This window comes from Leucoraja erinacea, chromosome 13 (genome assembly GCF_028641065.1).
Source record: "Leucoraja erinacea ecotype New England chromosome 13, Leri_hhj_1, whole genome shotgun sequence".
NCBI lineage: Eukaryota > Metazoa > Chordata > Chondrichthyes > Rajiformes > Rajidae > Leucoraja > Leucoraja erinaceus.
In genome coordinates this window covers 33,258,330-33,278,860 of record NC_073389.1, presented here as the reverse complement: position 1 = coordinate 33,278,860, position 20,531 = coordinate 33,258,330, and the positions used below count along the sequence as shown (strand labels likewise).

The window sequence follows — 20,531 nt, the reverse complement described above, 5'->3', positions numbered from 1 at the left end:
CAAAGCATTTTTTGCACGGTCTGTGGGGTGTCTTGGAGTATGTTTTTGTGTGTATAGGGTAGACTTTGCACATCTTGGACATGATATTTATATTGCACCATGTTTGTCAAAACGATGCTCCAATGAATAACGGCATTGTCCAGAAATATCATTGCATAATGGACGTCTATGTGCGCTTACAGAAGAAGTTATTGGAAAAAACTGATTGTTGCGTACAATTGTGCATTTGTTGCATCTATTATCAAAGCACCTGAGTTTGCTTTTGGGTACTCTGTGTAAGGCACACAAAACTCAGCCACACGCGTAACACCAGGACGTAATACCTCCCTTACAAATGTGAGGCCCGCTTAGGTGATATTTAAAGGAGGCTTCAGAGGGGTTTCCTGTTCAGCTAAAACTTTGTTCCCCCACATGATTTTGGATCCTCGCCCACCCGACTCTATCCTGACCACATCTCTCCCGAAGGCAGACACGAATGCTGGAGAAACTCAGCGGGTGAGGCAGCATCTATGGAGCGAAGGAATAGGTGACGTTTAGGGTCGAGACCCTTCACCACATCTCTCCCGAATATCATCTTGAATTCCCTCCAGCAGCCGATCACAGCTTGAGACTTGGTCCTGATTGGCACACCCGCTCCTACTCCAAGCAGCTGACACTCCTTCACCTCCAAAAGCATGTTTCCTCTACAAAAGCTGTAGAGGAAATGTTTTCGTGAATGTAATTAGTTAAATTAGTACAGTGTTGTGCTGTTGCACACAATTTGTTGGCCTGCTGTGTGTGTGTGTGTAGATCCCTGGTATGGAATAATGCTTTATCCAGCATTCTTTATGTCCTTTTGACGGAAAACGGTTCTTTCCTCTTCAAACCTCAAAATCACAACATCAGATGTGACCTGTGATTGCCTGAACGAATTGTTATAACTAAATGGTTAAGATAGATAAAATCGGGTTCTTCTGTCACAAACCTGTCAAATGAAAGTTGGATAGAATGAAATAGAAAATCTATCCATCCTTACTTAAAAATCTCAGAATGAACTGAAAATAAGTGCAGTGCAGTGTTAATATAATTTCTGTTACTTTTTCTTTGCAGGTCTTGATTGTCACTCTCTTTTGTGCTACTGAAATACTTTTGTCATGTTGGATGTTGGGAAATGGCCATTGTTTGCCTTGCTTCCACCACAGGACCTCAACTCCATTCGCCTAGCCTGTGTCTTTGGAGCATCTGGTAATGAAACCCTATATGTTACAGAAAATGATGAGGTAATGTTCATTCTTTAAGAATATCCAATCATGGCCCAAATTCTTAGTTTATGGAAACAAACACAAGTAAAAGGAGCTGAACTTGTTAATTACTTGACTAAAATTGCTTCATTTGTTCAAACTTAAGAGTTTTGAAAATGATTCTTCAAGTATTCTCATGCTAGGGCATTGTGATTTCATGATTTGCTAGCAGCTGTTTGTGGAAGTAGTTCTGACAAAAGATATTTGAGTGGAAATAACAAGTCTTACATTTTCCATTGCCTGATCTTGCTAGTATCCTCAGTTATTGTATCTTCAGATGTCCAGGAGCAGTAGTGTTTTACTTTTTGTTTTACCACCCAGCTTTTTTTCTCTGTATATTCAGCAAAGCATAACAATGACATGAAATATATTTTGGTCTTGAAGTCTATCTTGACTATGTTGGAAGAACGGAGCCAGTCAACCAGCATTAGTGGCAAGATAAACCAGTTATCGTTTTGGGTCAGGTGTCCTTCCCTTCCTCAGAACTAACTGACCCAAGATGCTGCTTGACTGACTAAGTTCATCCAGTATTTTCTGCTTTATTTTCCATAGATAGACTACTACTTGAACTGAATATCCATAACATGTGATGAAATGACATTGATCTGAATGTTAACTCTGCAAATCTTACTTGAAGTCTCTGAATATTTACAACATTTACTATTTTTATTTCAGATTTGCTGCATCTACAATTAATTTATTTTTGATTCTCTAGTGCCTTGTTCCATCAATTTTAAAAAGCATTATTAGTTTTAATGTTCAGAATAAGGTGGTTTTGGTACTTTGATAAACTAAATACAGGTGCACAACCTTTTATCCGGAAACCGAAAAGCTCCGAAAACCGGACATTTTTTCCAGGATGTCGTCTGCACACCAAAGCTCGCGTTTGGCGCCAAACTTGACCCGAAACGACCCACGGTCAACCCAGGTCTGTACTACTGTAGCGGCTGCCTCCTCCCCAGAGACCGGGGAGACACTTAAACATCCGTAAATCATTGCTTAAATGTTAGTCAGTTAGTTTGGAGGGCTTTTATGTGAGGGGGGGGGGGGGGGGTAAACTTTAATTCTTAGTCCACTACCCGGTCGGAGAGGCGGGGAGCGGGCAATGCCTTACAGGGTCGCCGTGCAGTAAGCTCCAGAGCGCTGTGGCCGCTGACTGCCAAACATCGCAGAGCTGGGGCTGCGGGCGTCTGGCCGTGAGCCGCACTGGATTTGGAGCGCCGCGCAGCCAGGGGTAGAGTTTGCCGGGGTCACACGCCCGCAGCCCCAGCTCCGCGATGTTGGGAGTCAGCCACCACAGCACTCCGGAGCTTACTGCACGGCGACCCGGTAAGGCATTGCCCACTCCCCGCCTCTCCGACCAGGTAGGGGACTAAGAATTAAAGTTTCCCCCTTCACCCTCCCCACATAAAATCCCTCCAAACTAACGACTAACATTTAAGCAATGATTTACAATGATTGCCCGGTCTCCGGGGAGGAGGCAGCCGCTCCAGACTTTTCAAGCCGCCCGCGCTACCTACCTAATCTACGCTAAAAATCTTCCATTCCGAAATCCGAAAAATTCCGAAATCCGAGAAGTGTCTGGTCAAGGCTTTCGGATAAAAGGTTGTGTACCTATATAGGGACAGAACTGGCTTGTGTCTACCTGCAGATTGTTGGCAAATATATTATGAATGGTTGAACTTTAAAAATTAAATATATTGGGATATCAAATGTAATATTTTCTAGGTGAGAGTCCGAAATAAAATGACTATAAATATGTCAAGATTTACAGACTAAATTCAAAATGAAATTTAACTTACGCGCTTATTTTTGCAAAAGGTATTTGCCATTGGAACTAACTGCAGTGGTTGCTTAGGAACAGGGGATATTCAGAGTACAATCGAGCCAAGGAAAATTGAAATTTTGTGTGGCAAGAAGATTGTTCATCTAAGTTACGGAAGTGGACCTCACGTGGTACTTACAACTTCAGGTAATAAACATGAAGAGACATTTAGACACTTTGAACAATGCTACATTCCTACCTTTTTTTTAACAAGTTAACTGGTAATGACATTAATTTAAAATGGAGCTGATGAATAGGGAATGATCAGATATGTTCTCGCCAGATTGTATAAACATAATTCTAGCTAACGCATGATTTAACAACTGTAGCTTCAGTAAATCTCTATGGGGTCAAGGAAAGAGCGTTCACGTCGCGGCCCTGTTTCCACTAATCTTTCCACCACCACGCACAAGAAGCGCAAGACAGACACCATTGCATGCAGAAGCAGAGAAGTGTGTACAGCTCTGGCTGAACTTCTAATCTTGTGTGTGGACTCGACAAGAAGAAGTAAATCTCTATTAAAAGGGCAGGCAGCACCAGTATTTAGATCTAGCGATGATGACAAAATTGTGATATATTTCCAAGTTAGAATTTGAGTAAATGTACCTGGTCATAGAGTCATACAGTGTGGAAACAGGCCCTTCAGCCCAACTTGCCCACACCGGCCAACATGTCCCAGCTACACTAGTCCTACGTGCCAGCATTTAGTCCATATCCCTCCAAACCTGTCCTATCCATGTACCTGTCCAACTGCTTCTTAAATGTCGGGATAGTCCCTGCCTCAACTACCTCTGGCAGCTTGTTCTATGCATCCACCAGGGTTTGTGTGAAACAGTTACCCCTCAGATTCCTGTTATATCTTTTCCCCTTCACCTTAAACTTATGTCCTCTGGTTCTCGATTCACCTACACTGGGCAAGAGACTCTGTGCATCTACCCTATCTATTACTCTCATTATTTATACACCTCTATAAGATCACCTCTCGTATTCCTGCGCTCCAAAGAATAGAGTACCAGCCTACTCAACCTCTGCCTATAGTTCAGACCTTCTTGTCCTGGCACATCCTCGTAAATCTTCTCTGTACCCATTCCAGCTTGACAACATTCTTTCCGAAAACACGGTGCCCAGAACTGAACACAATACTCTAATTGTGACCTCACTAACATCTTGTACAACTGCAACGTTGAGACGACAGATGGTGCAATGGGCTAAGTGTTCGGCTGGTGACCAGAAGGTAGCCGGTTCGAATCCCGCTTGGAGTGCATACTGTCGTTGTGTCCTTGGGGCAAGACACTTCACCCACCTTTGCCTGTGTGTAAATGTAATGTAATTATGTGAAGCACTTTGGGGTCAATGCAAGTTGACTAAAAATGTGCTATATAAATAAGATTATAAAAAAAAAAAAAAAAGATGACCTCCCAACTTCTATACTCAATGCTCTGGCTGATGAAGGCCAATGTGCCAAGCGCCTTTTTGACCACCCGATCTATCTGCAACTTCACCTTCAGGGAGCAATGCACCTGCACTCCTTGATCCCTCTGCTCTACAACACTACTCAGAGTCCTACTATTCACTGTGTAGGTCCTGCTCATGTTAGACTTCCCAAAATGCAACACCTCACATTTTTTGCATTAAATTCCATCAATCATTCCTCAGCCCACTTGGCCAATTGATCAAGATCCTGCAAAACCACTCATCTTCACTATCTGCAACCTTGCTAGACTTGCTGGTCGTCATCCTTCTTTTGGGCTGAGATTGTGGGTTTGAGAGGTGCTGTTGGAGGAGCCAAGTGAGAAATTGCAGTACATTTTACAGACAGTGGTTGAGAAAATAAATATGTAGCATGGTAAAGGGTACCAGTGAAACACGTTACTTTGTCTTAGATAGTGCCAAGCTCCCTGATTTTTGTTGGAACTGTATTCATGTGTGCACCCAACTTGAGTCACTTGCCACAGGATTCCCAGGCTGTGAATGCTATTGTAGCCGCAGTATTTATGGTTAGTGGCAGCCATGTTCTGCAATTGGCCACAAAGCCCTTGGTGTGAGAGGGGAAAATAAACTTTGCTCCAATGGTGTGACTCACAGTGGTTGTGTGATATCATGATCGCTAGTGGGATAAGAAGAGGATTTCAAGTAATGGGAACCACAGTTGAATATGCAATAACTTCTTGTCCAGGTGTACCCAGTACATGGGAAAACTCCAGGAGGGATTGGGTGTCGTCCAAAGATTTAAATAAATAGAAAAATCCCTTCAAGAAAGAGATACCTATTTATATAATGTTAAATTATTTCTGATTTTTACAGGAAATGAAATGCATATAAAAAAGGTGTAGCAAGAAAGAAACAACTTTTTATTAATGATTTTTTTAAGGAAAATAATAGTGCTAGCATTCTTATGTGTAATAAGTGTATTATGGGAAAATTAAATGTTAATATTTTCAGACTATTCAAAAACAATTTATGAAGAAAAATATTAATTTGTGGTCAAATTAAAAAGAAACCTTGCTGTTATTGATTTTCAGATGGAGAAGTTTATGCCTGGGGAAATAATGGTTACAGTCAGCTTGGCAACGGAACAACTACTCAAGGCTTGGCTCCGTGTCAGGTTTCTACCAATTTGCTCAATAAGAAAGTAATTGAGGTGGCCTGTGGATCCCATCATTCCATGTCATTGACTTCTGATGGGGAAGTAAGTAAACTTTGTTTTTGGAGATAGCAGCTGATAATTAAGGAACGTAAGACTTAAAAGATTCCAGTCTCGAACTTGAAAATATGAATGGGACATAATTATAAATAATAATTTTGCACAAACCATCAAAATTTTTACGGTTACATATTTACTGGTTTGATAATCTGCTGAAAGATGTGTATCGAAAGACTAGTTAATTATTTGGAAGCTGAAATTGATTTGTTTATTTTGTTTCTAAATTTATTGCATGGTCTTAGTAGTTCAGGTCCTTCTTTGCCTTGCCTGTCCCACCAGCAAGCGACTGCATGCGGTGAGCGCGACCCAACGTGGTCGCTTGAGCCGTACGGCCTTGCGGGGCCGGTCCCACTTCGATCACCGGAGCCGTATGGAGTTGTGTGGGGCTGGTCCCGACGTCGTGCAGGGCTCCGAAAAACTGACTGTCCAAGAATTCCGCGCGGCAACTGCCTGTCGGCCCGCAGCCGCATTGACGGGCGTACTCAGCGTCTTGGCGCCGTATACAGCGCCTTGACGCCGTAGGCAATGTCTTGACGGTGTACGCCTAGCGCGTTGGATGTGTCACCGCCCGGCGCCGTTGATGACGACGTCACCGCCCGACGCCGTGCGACATCCAAATTCAGTCGACCCGCCTCCTGCCCAGCTGATTGGTGAGTATGTTGTTGGGACCAGCCTCGCACAACTCCAGACGGCTCCGCGGTTGGAAGTGGGACCGGCCCCGCGAGGCCGTACGCCTCAAGCCACCACGTTTGGTTGCGCTAGACGCATGCAATCGCATGCTGGTGGGACAGGCCCTTAAGAATTTCATTGTCCTATCTGGGACATGTGACAATAAAACAGTCTTGACTTGAATAGGAGAAATTACCCAAATACAGGTGTGCCAAGCTTGTAGCATCATACCCAGGATGACTTGAGGCTGTAATCAGCGCCAAAGGTGCCTCAACAAAATACTCAGTAAAGGGTCTGAATACTTTTGTAAATGTGATATTTCAGTTATTTATTTTTACCGTATTTCCCGGCGTCGAAGATGCTATTTTTTTACCCTAAAATAAGGCCCGAAAATGTACCTGCATCTTGGAGGCCGAAGGTTAGGTTGTTTAGCCAAGAAAGATAGACTTGGAGTGGAGTTGGCCGAGCAATGCCACTCTCGTAGCGACTGCTCCACGGAACCTGCCACGACTTCGACCCTGGAACTGTGTGAAGTGGGAAGCAACTGTAAAAGGACATCGCCGCTGGGGGTGGGGGGGAAGAGAGTTCCTTACAACAGCGTGTGGGGCATCTGGCCTGGGTGAGCACAGCCAGGGCTGCACAAAGTAACAAACTTGGCTGGGCCATCAGGGGTAAAGTTGCCGGAGGGCAGGAGCGTTGAGAAGGAGGGGGTCGGGGATCATGTCAGCAACTCACTCACCGCGGAGCTCCAGGCGCGGAGCCACCGCATTGTGGCCGGGATGGAAGTAGCTCGGGTGGCTGCGAGCGGCGGCTGTGACCGGACAGTGGAACTGGCCGCCACCTCAGCGCCTTCTGCAGGCCCGCCCGTCCACCAGCCTGCATAGGCGCAACCGACAGAGGTGGTGGTTGGTGGGTATCTACTGGGCGGGGCTGGCTGCTCTGTCCTAGACTCTCTCCCCCTCTCTCTCCCCCTCTCTCCCCGTTATGTGATCTCCCTGAGCTAGGAAGACCCCGTCCCTCAGACATAAACCGCACAGTGCATTGTGGGACAGGGAAAGATGGAGGCTCCCCGGTCCTCATTGCCTCCTTGAAGGAGTTTCACATCTTCCTTTCTACTGACCAAACCAAACGATTGATCCTGTCCCGCCAGCATTTTTTCAAAATTTAGCAACTCAAAATGGGGGTGTGTCTTCGATGCCGGGAAATATGGTAATTACTTTGCAAAAAATTCTAAACGCCAGCTTTCGCTTCTTCATTCTGGGGTATTGTGTGTAGATTGATGATAAAAAAATAGAATTTAATCCATTCTAAAATAAGGCTGTAACGTAACAAAATGTGGAAAAAGTGAAGGGGTCTGATTACTTTCTGAATGCACTGTTTAAGGACAGGTGTATAGGCTGAGTATACATGCAGCCTTTTAACACAGACAGTAGTGTGTTTATGGAATGAACTGCCCGATGAAAAGGTAGAGTTGGGTACAATTGCAACATTACGACTTTCATATTCGTGTACATGGATCAGAAAGATTTGGAGAAATATGGGCCAAATGCAGGCAAGTGTGACTAGCTTGGTTGGGCAATTTTGTCGACATGGATAAGTTGGGCCGAAGGTCTGTGTGGCTGTCATTACTTGAAAAGTGTTCATGGATTTAATGCCAATAAAAAAAATTGAAATGCTGCAGATGTTGTCCTCCATATGGGATTTTTGGCTTGTTCACTCAATCCCATCCCCCTATTGCCCTTTCTGCAACCTTTTCACACTCCCAAATCTGGAGAATGGTCTTTGACCAAAATCAATCATTCTATTTTACTTTTTACAGATGCTACCTAACCTGTTGTGTGTTTTGACTATTTTCTGGTTTTCTATCATGTAAACTATTTGCATGGGCTAAAATTCATACAAAGGAGCCTGATCTCTAACTCTTAATGTATCTTGTGATCTAGAGCAAGTTTTTAAAGTTATGCGCTCCTCTTGTTTTTTGTACCAATTTATTTAGGCTATCTGTTTACAACTATTCTCTCTTGCTCGTGTATAAAACCTAAAAATTATTTCCTAATCAGTTTTTATTTCATAACAGGTATATGCCTGGGGTTATAATAACTGTGGACAGGTGGGATCAGGGTCTACTTCTAATCAACCGACTCCGCGAAGAGTGGCCAGTTGCTTACAGAGTAAAGTGGTTGCTACTATTGCTTGCGGTCAGTCATCTTCCATGGCAGTTTTGGATAATGGAGAGGTGAGCAGTGTCTTCTGAAAAGCACAATCATGTGAGATAAAATGTTAATACAGTTTTATGGTACAGATAGGTAGAACTTTTCCAATTGAATTTGTTTATGCTTTTCAAGTCCCAGCATTGGTTAGGAGTGTTGTCTTCCTGCATTGGATCAGTTGCCATTTTACATTTCTTGCGTGGGTGCTGTTGTGCAAATCAAAAGATCAGATGGCTGGTATGGTGGAATGGAGATAGTGCCCTGCAGCATGTCGAGTGCCTCACACCTTCAGGGGATACATGTTGGCTGAGTTTATTTTCTTTAAGATTCATTATTTTTTTTGTTACTGTTTAATAAACCATAGTGTTTTCAAGGCATTATAGATATTAAACGCACTTTAAACATAGAACAGTACAGTGCAGGAACAGGCCCTTCATCCCACGATTTCTGTGTCAAACAGGAAGTGAAATTTGTCAACGAAGATGCTATTTTTTTACCCAAAAATAAGGCACGAAAATGTACCTGCATCTTGATGGCCGAAGGTTAGGTTGTTAGCCAAGAAAGATAGGCTTGGCTATCCCTCAGTACTACAACATCAAGAACGATGTTGCTGTACTGAGGGATAGCCAAGTCTATCCCTCATAGCTGGCAGCTGATGGGATGCGGCTGTAAAAGGACACGCTGGGGGGGGGGGGGGGCTTGGGAGGAGAAAGTTCCTTTCACAGCGTGTGAGGAGTCTGGCCCGAGTCAGCACGGGCAGGAGCTTTGCGAAGGAGGAGGTCGGGGATCATTCCAGCAACTCAGGTCAGCGCGAGTAACCTCAATTGGTCCCTTGATCGTGCTGATACAGGAGTAAGCTCCGCTGCCTGCTGTCCCGCTCCGTTGTCCCGCTCCGCTCTATGATCTTTGCTCTTGAGCTGGTCCCCTCACAGTCTGGTCCCCTCACAGTCTGGTCTACATTGAAAGACACGGACCGGACAGTGAATGTCATGCAATGTCACCCAGCGCAGCAAGTGAGACCATGTCCTGCTCCCGGCGGCAGTCGGAATATGAGGAACGGCGGCCGCTCGCAGCAACCCGAGCTACTTCCCTCCCCGGCCACAATGCGGTGGCTCCGCTCCCCGATCGCCGCTGCAGTGGTGAGTGAGTGAGTTGCTGGAATTATCCCTGACCCCCTCCTTCTAACGCTCCTGCCCGTGCTGACCCGGGCCAGACATCCTACACGCTGTGAAAGGAACTCTTCCCCCCAATTGGTCCCTTGAACTAGTATGGTCATTCAAAAAGATCACAACTGATTCAACTTGTTCTAGTTTGCTACTGTTTTTCCCACTGTCTCTCCACCTGCCGTCACCCTACACCCCCCACCCATTCAGTCATTCAGAATGGAGGAGATCTGCAAGCCTTGGGCAAATTGAATTGTTACTTTCTTTATTTTTATTCTTTATTTTTTTGTGCTTGAGAAATTCTATGTCCTACCAGCCATTTTTCAAAAGTTAGCAACTCAAAATGGGGGTGCGTCTTCGATGCAGGTGCGTCTTCATTGCGGGGAAGTACGGTAAAAGATCCCTTCTGCCTGCACATGACTCGTATTTATCTGATTATCTAAAACACTATTAAATGCCAATATCATCTCTGCTCCCACCACTATCGCTAGCAGTGCGTTCCATGCATCCACCACTGTGTAAAAAAACAACTTGCCCCACACTTCTCCTTTAAAACACATTTAACCAATGTTGTTTACTATTTGACATTTCCACCAGGGGGCAAAAAGTTCTGACTATCTTATCTGTGCCCTGTGCCGGATTTAGATGAAGAGAGGTCCTTGGCTATTCCACTTGTGAGCCCCCTCCTAATCCCCCACCCCCAAGACTAGAGGAAGATGGAAGGGTGTTTTAAATAATTTGAGTAAAGCCAAGGATGATGACGGGTGTTTAAAATTCTACAATTTAGTTTTATTACTAACTAACAGTGGCAGCCACAGCACTACACAGTAGGTTTCTCGCAACGATTATCAGCTCTACCCATAGCATTGCTCCTTGCCAACTTCCTAGTTCAAATATCTTTGCACTTTCCTACTTACCCCTGAGTTTTGACTTTGGAAGCCTGCAAGTATCCAAAGATGTTCCCTGCACCCACCAAGTTTGCCAGACCCTGGTACCACCAGATTGACACTGATGTGCAGCCGAGCGTGCTGAATAAGATAAGGGGCTGGAAAGCTGCGCTTTTTTAAAAAAGTATTTATTGCCAGTGCAAGTGTCGAGTTATCGGCTTAAAACAGTATTATTCTGAAATGGAGGGCAAGGAAAATTACTGAAGGGTTGTTTAGAGACTACAGTGCGTTGTGACAGCATATGTAAGAAAGGCCTATGACAGTGTCAAAAATATTATACAACTTGGCCAGAGGCCCCCTAGATTTTGAGGCCCTAGGATTCAGCCTTCTAATCCTGTAGGTAAATCCGGCACTGTCTGTGCTTCTCATAATCGTATATCAGGTATCGACTCAGCGTCCAACGCTTCAGAGAAAACATTCCCACTTTGACCAACTTCTCCTTACAGCTATTACACTCCAATCCAGACATCCTGGCAAATCACTTCCGCATCCTCTCCAAACCCTCCGTCCTTCCTGTAATGGGGTGACAGGAAATGCACGTAATGCTCCCAAGTATCACCTAACCAAGACTTTTATACGCAATGCCCTGAACGATAAAGGCAAGCATACCATACATCTGCTTTGCCACTCTATCTACTTGTGTTGGCTATTAAACAGTATAACCTCAAATAAGCTCTGAACTAAGTAGACTATTATAGTTATTATTGCACTATTTTGTTTTGTGTAGGCATGTTTGCGTATGTGTATATATCTATCTATCTATCTATCTATCTATACATAACTAAACTGATTTTTTTTTAAATATTCCGGTATGCATGGTTTTTCTATTTGCGCAAAAACGGTACGCGAAAGCGCTACCATTTTTTGCCAGCTTACTCGCTGATCTCCTGTGCTGCGAGTGCTCAAAGTATCGTTCCGATTGGTGGTCTATTGTAAAAGTTAGCGAGGTTTAAAGATCTTAAAAGCCGCGTGTGCGCAGATCGATCTCCTCTCCTGCCAGTCAGCGCCGCGCGGAGTAGTCTCTTCTGTCACTCCCCGGGACGGTCCATCCCTTCCTGCGCCATCACGTCTTTTCTGGAGCTGAGGGATGCTGTGGATGGCCGGTGGAGGTCTCCAACCGGACACAATTTCGGAGGGACCAGAAGCGGCCCGGTCCGGTGCGGAGTTGGAGATGTCGCCAATGTTGCCAAATGGAAAGTGGAGACTCTGATCCCGGCGAAGGAGAACGACCAGTGCCCGCTGTGAGCCCCTATTGCACCGCCAGCTCCAGCCCCTTCCCCTCTGGTCCCCCTTGCTGGCTCCCCCTCTCCTCAATGGCTCTTTCCCCCGTCTTTTCTCCAAGCTCTCTCCCCCCTACCCTCCATACCCGCACCCCCCTACAACCCCCCTACGCACGCACCTCCCTCCCCCCAGAACCCACCCCCTGCCCACACACCTCCCTCCCCCCAGAACCCCCCCCCCTGCCCCCACACACCCCCTCCCCCCAGAACCACCCCCCCCCCCCCCCCCCCCTTCTTCCCCCCGCCCACAACTCCCCCGAGTGGTGGAATATTGCGTTGGGAGAACGGGTTGTGTTGGGGCAACGGGTGAGTGGAACCAGGCCTCCTGTGTGACTGGGACCCAGCATGTATATATATATATATGTGTGTGTGTGTGTGTGATATAAATATGAGAATGAGTACATTTGTGTATATATACACACATTGAACTTTTATTTATTTTTTTCTCTCTCGTTTATTATATTGTTTACAGTGTACTATGTTTACATATTCTGTTGTGCTGCTGGAAGTAAGAATTTCATTGTTCTAACTGGGACATATGATAATAAAACACTCTTGACTCTTGCTACTTTCAGTGACTTATAGACTCAGACCCCAAGATCCCTCTGAATATCTGTTAAGTGCCCTGCCATTACATGTATACTTATACTTGACACCCACACCCATGTGCATCACTCTTAACTTGCTCGGAGTGATGGCAAGAGCAAAGTATGGAGGAGAGAACGAACTGCCCAAGATACAAAGCATACCTCCTCATCTGTGAAACGGTGGTGGGGGTGTTATGGACCTGGGCATGTATGGCTGCTGAAGGTACCGGCTCACTTATCTTCATTGATGATACGACAGCTGATGGTAGTAGCATAATGAATTCTGAAATGTATAGACACATCCTATCTGCTCAAGTTTAAACAAATGCCTCAAAACTCATTGTCCAGCGGTTCATTCTACAGCAAGACAATGATCCCAAACATACTGATAAAAAGCAACAAAGGAGTACAAGCTTAAAAATGGTAAATTCTTAAGTGGCCAAGTCAATCGCTCGATCTGAACCCAATTGAGCATGCCTTTTATTTGCTGGTAACTGGTGATGTCCATGAATCGCAGACTTCAAATAGTCATTGCATGCAAAGGATATGCAACAAAATACTAAACATGCCTACATTCATTTACATTACATTGTTGTGTCACAAACATTATGGTTCCCTGAAATAGGGAGGGACTATGTATAAACACTGCTGTAATTTCTACATGGTGAAAACAAAAGTGTAAAAATGGCCTTTATTAAAATCTGACAATGTGCACTTTAACCACATGTGATTTGTTTTCTATTACAAATCTCAAATTGTGGCGTACAGAGCCATATAAATAAATGATGAGTCTTTGTCCCAAACATTATGGAGGGCACTATACATCAAAATCAAATATTTACAACATAGAACACTAAAGCACAAGAACAGGCTCTTCAGCACATAATATCTGTGCTGAACATGATGCTAAATTAAAATGATCTCCTTTGCCAGCATGTGATTCATATCCCTCCACTCCTTGTATATCCGTGTGTCTATCTAAAAGACTGTGAAATGCCACAAGTGTATCTGCTTCCACCACCACCCCTGGCAGTGCATTTCAGGCATCCACCACTTTGTGTAAAAGAAATCTTGCCGTGCACATTTCTGTTAAACTTTCCCCTTCTCACCTTAAAGATGTGCTCTGTAGTCTGTGACATTTCCACCCTGGAAAAAAGTTTCTGACTGTCTACCTTATTGTTGCTTCTCATAATTTTATAACGTTCTATCAGGTCTCCTTACAGTCTCTGACCCTCCAGAGCAAACAATCCAAGTTAGTTCAACCTCTGATTTTGGCAAATAGCCTCTAATCTGGGCAGCATCCTGGTAAACCTGTTCTGCACCCTCTCTATACCCACCACATCTTTACTGTAATGGAGAGACCAGAACTGCACACAATGCACCAAATGCAACCTAACTACTTATCCGCTTTGTCTGGTCTAATCCGACCTGCAGCCACAGTACTATTCTTGACTGAAGACTTAAGATATACAAAAGGATAGATCTACTCATGTTGGCATGTTGGGGATATAAAAGATGATATTAAAATACATGTTCTTTCTTTCTCCAACCTGTTTGCTATGCATTTTAGGTGTATGGTTGGGGTTACAATGGTAATGGACAACTTGGATTGGGGAGTAACGGCAATCAACCAACACCTTGCAGATTGGCAGCATTGCAAGGAATACATGTGTGTCAGGTATGTTTGACATCTGATGTGCAGTGAAAGGATACATTTTGTTTTGATTAATCAATGACATTCTTCTTTAGCTTAAGAAGCTTAAGAATCTAGGATGTTAACTGGAGTAAAATGAAAACAGAAAATGCCAGCATCTACAATAAGAAGAATATAATTAACATTTCAGTTCTGTGATCCTTCATCAGAGTAGACTTTCTGTGAAATAGGTTACAAAATCTGAAGAACTGTAAGCGTTATAAAAAACCAAAACACATACATACTTAAGCAAGAATATACAAGACTGCTTAAGTATGGCAGGGAGATCATTATAGGAAATGGATTATAAGACATAGGTGGATGGTAACAGAGGTCACATTAAAGAGCACAATTAACAATTGCTGTGCGTGAGTATGTTTGATTGAAGTTCATAGTATCCCACTCGCCATTCCTGATGCTTCTACTCTACCTTGTTGCTGGAACCTGGGAATTATCCTCCAGTTACCAGAATTGCAGTAATGTCTGTGAATTAACAGATATACACTGGAGTGAACATAGAGAGTTCTCTCGTGTGAAATCTTTGCTTTTAATTCAACCTGCAGTTGACTGATGCTGATGTTTGCCCCTTGTAACTTTACTTGCAGATTGTCTGTGGCTACGCTCACGCTCTTGCACTAACAGATGAGGGTTTGCTCTATTCCTGGGGAGCGAATGCATATGGCCAGTTGGGAAGTGGTGTTAAAAGCAACCAGTCTTGTCCAATCCAGATCATGATGGACAGGGAAAGGTAATGGCTGTAGTCAAATTTCAGGCATTGTTACATTATCATTAATAATGTCTCTAAAGATGATTTGGAAGAAAGCTTAATATATTTTGATAATTTGTTATGATTAATGTGTTAGACTTCTTCAGACTGATGTCGGGGGGTGGGAAAAAGAAAGGAAGAGGCGGAGACATGCTTGTGGGAGAGCTGGGGAGGGGAAGGAGATAATTCACCTGGACTAATTTCCATCTGGCACTCCATTTCACCTGGACCATTTCCGATACCTCCACACCGTTTCTAGATCTCATCATCTCCATTGCAGCAACAGACTACTGACCGACATCTACTACAAACCCACTGACTCCCATAGCCAACTGGACTACACTTCTTCCCACTCTGCTTCCTGTAAGGACTCTATCCCGTACTCCCAATTCCTCCCTCTATGCCGCATCTACACCCAGGATGAGGTGTTCCAAACCAGGGTATCGGAGATGTCCTCATTCTTTAGGGAACGGGAGTTCCCCTCTTCTATTGTAGACGAGGCTCTCACCAGGGTCTCCTCTATATCCCGCAGCTCCACTCTTACTCCCCATCCCCTTACTCGTAACAAGGACATAGTCCCCTTTGTCTTCACCTTCCACACCGTCAGCCGTCGCATACAACATATAATCCTCCGACATTTTCCCCACCTCCCACAGGATCCTACCACTGGCTACATCTTCCCATCTCCTCCCCTTTCTGCTTTCCGCACAGACCGTTCCTCCCTAACACCCTGGTCAATTTGTCCCTTCCCACCCAAACCACCCCCTCCTCAGGTACTTTCCCTTGCAACCACAGGAAATGCTACACTTGTCGCTTCACCTCCCCCTCGACTCCATCCAAGGACCCAAGCAGCCTTTCCAGGTGAGGCAAAGGTTCACCTGCACCTCATCTACTGCATCCGCTGTTCCAGGTGTCAACTTCTCTACATCGGTGAGACCAAGCTAGGCTCGGCGATCGCTTCGTCCAACACCTCCGCACAGTTCGCACTAACCATCCTGATCTCCCGGTGGTTCAGCACTTCAACTCCCCCTCCCATTCCAAATCTGATCTTTCTGTCCTGGGCCTCCTCCATTGCCAGAGTAAGGCCCAGCGCAAATTGGAGGAACAGCACCTCATATTTCACTTAGGTCATTTACACCCCAGCGGTATGAACATTGACTCCTCCAATTTCAGATAGTCCTTGCTTTCTCCCTCCTTCCCCTCCACTTCCCCTTTCCCAGCTCTCTCACAAGCCTACTGTCTCCGCCTCTTCCTTTCTTTTTCCCACCCTCCCAACATCAGTCTGAAGAAGGGTCTTGACCCGAAACGTCGCCTATTCCTTCTCTCCATAGATGCTGCCTCACCCACTGAGTTCATCCAGTATTTTTGTCTACCTCTGATTTTCCCATCATCTGCAGTTCTTTCTTAAACAATGTGTTAGACTTGAATGCTTATAAGACAGACATTTAGAACAGAGGAGAGCCGAAGAAATTATCCACTTGGTCTTATGCCTCAAGGGATATGGGGAGAAGGCTGGAACGGGGAACTGATTGGGGATGATCAGCTATGATCACATTGAATGGCGGTGCTGGCTCGATTGGCGTACTCCTGCACCTATTGTCTATTTTCTTTTTTTTTTTGGGTTTTCCAAATACTCGTATGTGCCACACCATCAGTTTTGGTTTGATACTGTTCAGTGAAGCTCCTAGGGATGTTTTGCTACATCAGGGGTGTTACATTGATGGATGGTAGTATTTTCCTTGCAAAATCTCTTGTGGATTCTGCTTTCACTGTTGTTTTTGGTTGTGGCTTCCATTAGCTTCTGAAAAAAAATTACTGCTGAGCTCTCTTGAAATCTGAACGTTATATTCTTACTTAAAGACAATGTTTTAAAATTTGTTTTATCATAAATTTGATCAATGTAAGAAAGAAAATGAGTTGTGTGTTAAATTTCCTTTAGTACAATATTGGAAGTGTTTCTTTTGCATTAGAAATTTATAACTATTATAAAAATACCCTAAATGCTAATCAGGTTTTATATAAATTAAAGTCATGAATGAGTTTTGAATTCTGGCAGTATTGTTCTCCTACAGAAGTCTGAACTTCAGCAAAATGTCTTTTGACAAACTAAAATACATTTCCATCTTTCAGCTGAAGGACTCTTGAATGTTGAGGTTATATTATTCTTTATGTTTTCAAACTGATTAGTGAAGATGGGGCTCACAAAAGTAAGGGAAGGTGCAATTATTGAAACATTGTTTTATTCAACTCATCAGATGGCACAGTGGTGTAGCTGGTAGAGCTGCTGTCTCACAGCGCCAGAGACCCAGGTTCAGACACTGTATGGTGGAGCTTGCCCATTCTCCCTGTGACCGCGTGGGTTTCCCCAGGAGTTTGGTCCAACATTCATATGGGTTTGTAGGTTAATTGCCCTCAGTAAATTCCCCACAATGTGTAGGGTATGGATATATAAAGTGGAATAACAGAACACGTGTAAATGGGTTTTTGAAGGTCAGGATGGACTCAGTGGGCTAAAGGTCCTAATTTTCAATGTTCAAGTAATCCATTAAATAAGTAGGGGAATGGGAGTTGAGGTAGTGGAGCCAGGCAAACAAATCTCTTATTGAGGTACTGTAGAAAACTTTGGAAAACCATCGCATGTAGTGACTAGGCCTATGGTGACATTAAAATACAATATCGGGTATTTCTGATTATCATATTTTGGAATATGAAAAAGTTGTAAGAAATTCCTTTAGTGAATCTAATTCCCATTGTAACATGATCTTTTCCCCTTTTATATGGTGAAACGACTTCATTGCATGTCATAAAATAGCTTATCAGACATCTGTAGGGTAAATTAATTGCAAAAGTATCAATAAACCTGATTGATCTGAAGGATGTTTAATTAATTTCTATCTATTCAAATACTTAATGTAAACTTCGGGGGCCTTGCTTTGTGCCAGAACGATCTACATGGGTATGGTAGACTTTACTGCTCTCAATTTTCTTGTTGCACAGGGTCGTGGAGATCGCAGCCTGTCATTCCACTCACACTTCAGCTGCTAAGACCCAAGCAGGTCAGGTGTACATGTGGGGCCAATGCCGGGGTCAGTCAGTCATCCACCCACACCTAACTCACTTCACTTGCACGGATGATGTGTTTGCCTGCTTTGCCACTCCAGCCGTTACGTGGCGTCTCCTATCCGTAGGTACGATGCTTTACCTTTTTTGACTCTTTTCCAGTGAATATGTAGGCTTCTGATTCCCAAAAGATGGATTTTGCATGGCATTCTTTCAAAGTACTCTATGATTGCAATGCATGTTAGAACTATGATCAGATATAATCAGATACAATGCAATGTGTTTGTAATATATCAGCATAATGATTATGTACAGGGGTAAGTAGAGCATGAATTTGACAAAAACATCCAGCAATCCTGAACCAAGCTCTTTTACTAAATTGAATATTCTTCTTTCAAAAATCACTTTTGGAGTTAAGGTCTAATCCAGTAGCTAAAACAGGCAGCTAATAATTCAAAATATCATTAAACACCCAGCATGTCATTTATGCACAATCAGTAATGAGAACTTGTGACTCCAGTCCTATACTTCTTAACTGTATTTCAAAGTAACCAAGTTATTGAGTAGAATCCAACAGTTGTTGCAGCAGATAAAGCTAAATTATACATTTAATCTGTGCCAACATATTTGAGATCAAGAAACAATAAATAACAGAAGGGATTTCTAAATAGTTTATAGGTGTACCATAGCAAGAAGTTGTAGTCATATTGGAACAAGAATGAAATGTGTAAGACTACTAATAATAGGTATGTTACAAAACCTACCTGAATCGTGGCTGAGCATCTGCCCCACCCCTTGTGTGTGATTTTGGCGCTGTTTGGAGGGGGCGGGTTTAAAACGCGATTTTTACTAGGCTGTTTCCAATAGCCTAGTAAATCATTAACGGAGAATCGCTGCAAGACCCGGTCGCAAAAGCTATTATTAGTTTTATAGGCCTCGAATAATAGATATAATAGTTTTAAAAGCTCTCGTTCACTCCGCAACCTCTCGCAGCCCCAGGGTTTTATAAAGCAAACTATTAAAGGTATGTACCTTATTTTTACATTAAATGGGGCATATATATAACCCTGAATATCAAGTTATCTATAGCGAGTAGTTCATTTTGGGCTTTTTATATCCCGCAGTATTTTTCTCGGCATTTGAGGGCACTAATCCAGCGCGATGTCAACGTTCTAAACCAGCGCGTTCCACATGAACCCACTAGAAAGCCGATTTAAATGGGCATTTATTTACAGCAATTGAACACTAAATTCCTTCCATTTGGCCTATAAATTAATGTAAATTAGATATAAAAATCATGTTATATTGTGAATTATTTGTGAATAATCTTTGGACACTTAGGCTATTTAAAAATGTTAATCTTTCCTTAAGAAATGGGCTTTTGACTATCCAAGATCACAGCTTTTTTGTAATGTCCATTGAAAATCAATAGGGAACAAGATGCTAATTTCCGAGTATGAAAATGGCCATAACTTTTTTAATACTTGAGATATGAAAGTGAATTTGGTGTCAAATTAAACTTATTGTTATGCTTTATCTGATGGGATAAATTGCAGACTTGATTTTTAAAATCTCAAAATTTTGTAACATTGCTACTAATAAGTCTGACACTATTCTATTGCTTGTATCTCTTTTGTTAGTAATTTGAGTTGTCTGTGACGTTATGTTTGCACGCATTTTGTTGAGTCTGTAATGGCAATTTCAAACTTTTCCAATGTCCAACTTTCCGTTGCCACTACTCCACAGGTACGCAGACAAGCAACAACGGATCTTCCAGTCGTTATTTCCAGCATAATTAGTTATTTATTGAAGTAGTTGTACAGACAACAAAGTGAACATACCAGATCCACTTTATTCTTATACAAATTGTGGCTTTCCGTTCTTACTATCTGGTAAGAACTATTATCTCCAAATCCTGTGGCTGGCATGTGATGGAATCATAGTGATACAACATGAAAACAGACCCACTAAAAGTGCACATGATACTCCAGGTGTGGTCTCACCAGGGCCCTGTACAACTGCAGAAGGACCACTAAACGTTGCCGAATAAATAAATTGTTGATTGGATTTACAACTTTTTAAAAAATAGGAGTGCTAGTAAACTTTGAAGCACTAACTATTGGTTTTGTTGACACCAGGGAATCGAAGAAATAGAATGCTGCAGAAAGTTTTGCTGATGTTGACAGTATAATATATATTTTTAACAACAAATACTCTGAGAAAATTATGTTATTTTAGAAAGCTTTGTGGACAAAATGGGAAAATATATAAAAGTTATTACACTGTTGGATTCTGTAAGCTTCATATGGTTAGTTCAACAAATTAATATCTGTTCTTATTTTGTGAA

At 43.1% G+C, this 20,531-nt stretch overlaps 1 protein-coding gene across 5 annotated transcripts in view; it reads left to right on the top strand.

Annotated features, from left to right (window-relative positions):
• Positions 1–20,531, top strand: part of LOC129702825 (RCC1 and BTB domain-containing protein 2-like) — a 75,668-nt gene that overhangs the window by 339 nt on the left and 54,798 nt on the right. For all 5 annotated transcript variants that reach the window (XM_055644839.1, XM_055644837.1, XM_055644836.1 and 2 more), the window contains exons 2-8: positions 1,090–1,259; positions 3,102–3,252; positions 5,628–5,794; positions 8,556–8,714; positions 14,236–14,343; positions 14,964–15,106; positions 18,122–18,312. In XM_055644839.1, coding sequence (XP_055500814.1) covers positions 1,134–1,259; positions 3,102–3,252; positions 5,628–5,794; positions 8,556–8,714; positions 14,236–14,343; positions 14,964–15,106; positions 18,122–18,312 — 1,045 coding nt within the window. In that variant the 5' untranslated portion in view covers positions 1,090–1,133. The remainder of the gene's footprint in view (positions 1–1,089; positions 1,260–3,101; positions 3,253–5,627; positions 5,795–8,555; positions 8,715–14,235; positions 14,344–14,963; positions 15,107–18,121; positions 18,313–20,531) is intronic.